Source organism: Borostomias antarcticus (genome assembly GCF_949987555.1).
Source record: "Borostomias antarcticus genome assembly, chromosome: 1".
Taxonomy (NCBI): domain Eukaryota; kingdom Metazoa; phylum Chordata; class Actinopteri; order Stomiiformes; family Stomiidae; genus Borostomias; species Borostomias antarcticus.
Window position 1 is genome coordinate 2646059 of NC_140234.1, and position 2955 is coordinate 2649013.

A 2955-nucleotide genomic window follows, 5' to 3' on the forward strand; every position below is an offset into this window, starting at 1 on the left:
GCTAACTTATCTCTCTCTCTCTTTCCGTGTGTGTGTGTGTGTGTGTGTGTGTGTGTTTGCGTGTGTGTGTGTGTGTTAGGGAGGTTAGAATGTTAAAGGCTGAGCTAACTTATCTCTCTCTCTCTCTTTACATGTGTGTGTGTGTGTGTGTGCGTGTGTGTGTGTGTGTGTGTGCGTGTGTGTGTGTGTGTGTGTGTGTGTGTGTGTGTGTGTGTGCGTGTGTGTGTGTGTGTGTGTGTGTGTGTGTGTGCGTGTCCTACCCAGAGCAGGGTTGTATCCATTTCCATCATTGAGTGAGATGGAGTCGTAGCGGACCGGCATGTTTCCAGTGTACGGTCCGAAGCAGTCATCTCTGGGTGACATGGCCGCTGTGAACGAAACGTGCTCACCTGTTTTGAACACACACACACACACACACACACACACACACACATGGAAGGAGAGAGAGAGATAAGTTATATATCCATATCAAGTGAGTTAGGACAGGGGTAGCAAGGCTGAATGAGTCGGAAGCTCATATTACTCTTATGGGGGTTGTAATAGTAGTCAATTATTTGTGAAAAATCAGCTTATTTCTAATTATCTTAGACTAGGTTTGGGTCATCATTTTCTCTTTTGAGATTTATTTTACTATAGATTTGAGAGGTTTATTTCTCTTATGATGATGATGATGATGATGGTGATGACGAGTCAGTTGGCCTCAGCGGTACCTGTGACGTCATGCAATGCGCTCTCAAGCTTTTTGATGTTCTCCCACAGCCCCCTAACCCTCATGAAGGTGGAATCCTCCAGCTGGTGCATCTTGTCGGCCGCACAGCAGCAACCGCGCTGGCGACTGAATGCGCAGTCGCAGTCCCATTTTCGACAGGGCAACACCCCTGGGTAGCCAACTAGAAGGGGGGGGGGGGGTGTTAGGGGTAGTGAGGTGGGAGAGAGGGGGGGGGGGTAGAAGGGAGGAGGTACAGGGGGAGGGGAGGACGTCATTTGGAGTTGAGAGTTGATCAATTCGATGGTTATAGAAGCGAGGCGGTGTGATGAGGCCTTTGGCGTCGAAGCCCGTCTCTTACCTGCCGCTTCTTTCATGATTTCGTACATCGAGCTAGCATTCACACTGGCACAGAGACACAGCGCCCCCCACAGGCACAGAATGGACACTGCAAGCAACTTCATCTTCTGGAACGAAGATCGCAGCACATTCACTCACATTGGGGGAGAAACTATGGATATATGAACTTCTCTCAAAGCATTCAGAAAAACAATTACAGTTAGTGCCTCGGCAACAGTAGATCTCAGCACAGTGCAGTGTTCTCTTAAACAAGACAACAATATTCCTCTCAGACGCCAAGTGGCCTACCTCAGGATTGGCAGTCATGAAACAGTTCTATTGCTATTTCAAAACAGAATCAATATCATCATGAGAATCACACACAGCTCTGGTACATTCATCATGCACTTTGAGATTTCTCGGAATGTAAAGCGCACTACAAATAAAATGTATTATTATTATTATTATTATTATTATTATCATCTTTCTTCAAAACTATGTTTCACATCTTCGATCAGGGCTTCGCCACAGTCCTATGTATTGCTTATCAAATATTAGATAAGTCCTACGTCTTGCTTACCAAAGATGAGATTTTCTATATGGATGTAAAAGAGCGTTCGCTAGAATCATCTTGGAAAATAATATACATCCTTATAATTCCAAAGTTGCAACCATACATCATACAAATATATCACATTACACATCACACACACAGTATCTGTAATTCTTAACTTACGGTATATTCAGGAACCCTTATCGTCTTGCTGAGGACCCAGAGTGTGTGTGTGTGTGTGTGTGTGAGTGAAGGCTAGCAGTCCTGGGGCCTCTGGAGCCGGTGAGCAGCAGTTTTATGGTGGGGGTGGTTTACACGGACTACGATGCTGCCCGGAAAACCCAGCCCCCCTCAGGTCGAGGACAACACAGGTTCACACCCATCTCTCTCACACACACACACACACACACACACACACACACACACACACACACACACACACACACACACACACAAACACACTCACACACACACACACACACAAACAGAAGCAAACCCTGTCCCAGGAGACAAAGAGGTGTGAAAGGTGTGAAAAGAAAGTTTATGCATCTCATAACAATCTGTTGTGTGGAAAACAATGGCTTTTAATAGGACACTTGGTGTCTAGTTCCCATCCACCCCGGGAACACCAGGCTCTGTGGACCATGAATGGATGGTTGCGGTGGTTTACGGGCGTATCAGTCCATCAGGAGTCCCAGATCTCCAGTATGTACCTACAGGTATAACGTGTCACCAGGATCCCACACCTGGGACAGGCTGTTGAGCCAGCTGAGGGTGGAGATTTTCCACGCCTCACCTGTTTACCTGTCTGCACTCCAACTAATAAACGATTTATTTATTCTATAAAGCACTGTTTGCTACATTTGCTTGTATGAACATGTGCTTTATGAATTAATTTGACTTTGACTTTGGGGGGATGGAGAGGGTGGACGCAAAGATACATCAGCTGTGATACCTTTTCTAAATGATCAAAACATTTAAAAAAAAAAAAAAAAACCTTCAGCTGGTTAAGTCCTGGATTCTTTCTAGAACACATCCCTAGAGGTATTGACTTACACAATACACACCCCTTGTGTATTGACTGCATGTTCAATGGTTGTGGTCACCTGTGTGTGAGACACCTGTATATTGTTGCCCTGTGGTCCCCTGTTGGTCCACCCGATTCCGGTCATGTTGACGCGATCAGTTTTCTTCCAGACTGTTATCTTCAGAAAAGGGGCCAGGACGAGGGACGAGGGACTCTGATCGGGTGTCTATTCCTCACAACGCTGACCTCATCATACCGATGGACACCTCAGATATGGAGGGAGGAGTGGTGTAACAGTTTTGTTTTGGTACACCCAAAACAAAACTCCTC

The 2955-nt window shown here is 45.9% G+C and overlaps 1 protein-coding gene across 1 annotated transcript in view; it reads right to left on the bottom strand.

Annotated features, from left to right (window-relative positions):
• cbln18 (cerebellin 18) overlaps positions 1 to 363 on the bottom strand; it is a gene marked incomplete at both ends in the record, with an annotated part of 918 nt that extends 555 nt beyond the window's left edge. Inside the window, one exon of the mRNA XM_084446155.1 lies at positions 261 to 363. Coding sequence (XP_084302281.1) covers positions 261 to 363 — 103 coding nt within the window. The remainder of the gene's footprint in view (positions 1 to 260) is intronic.
• Positions 364 to 2955: the final 2592 nt, after the last annotated feature.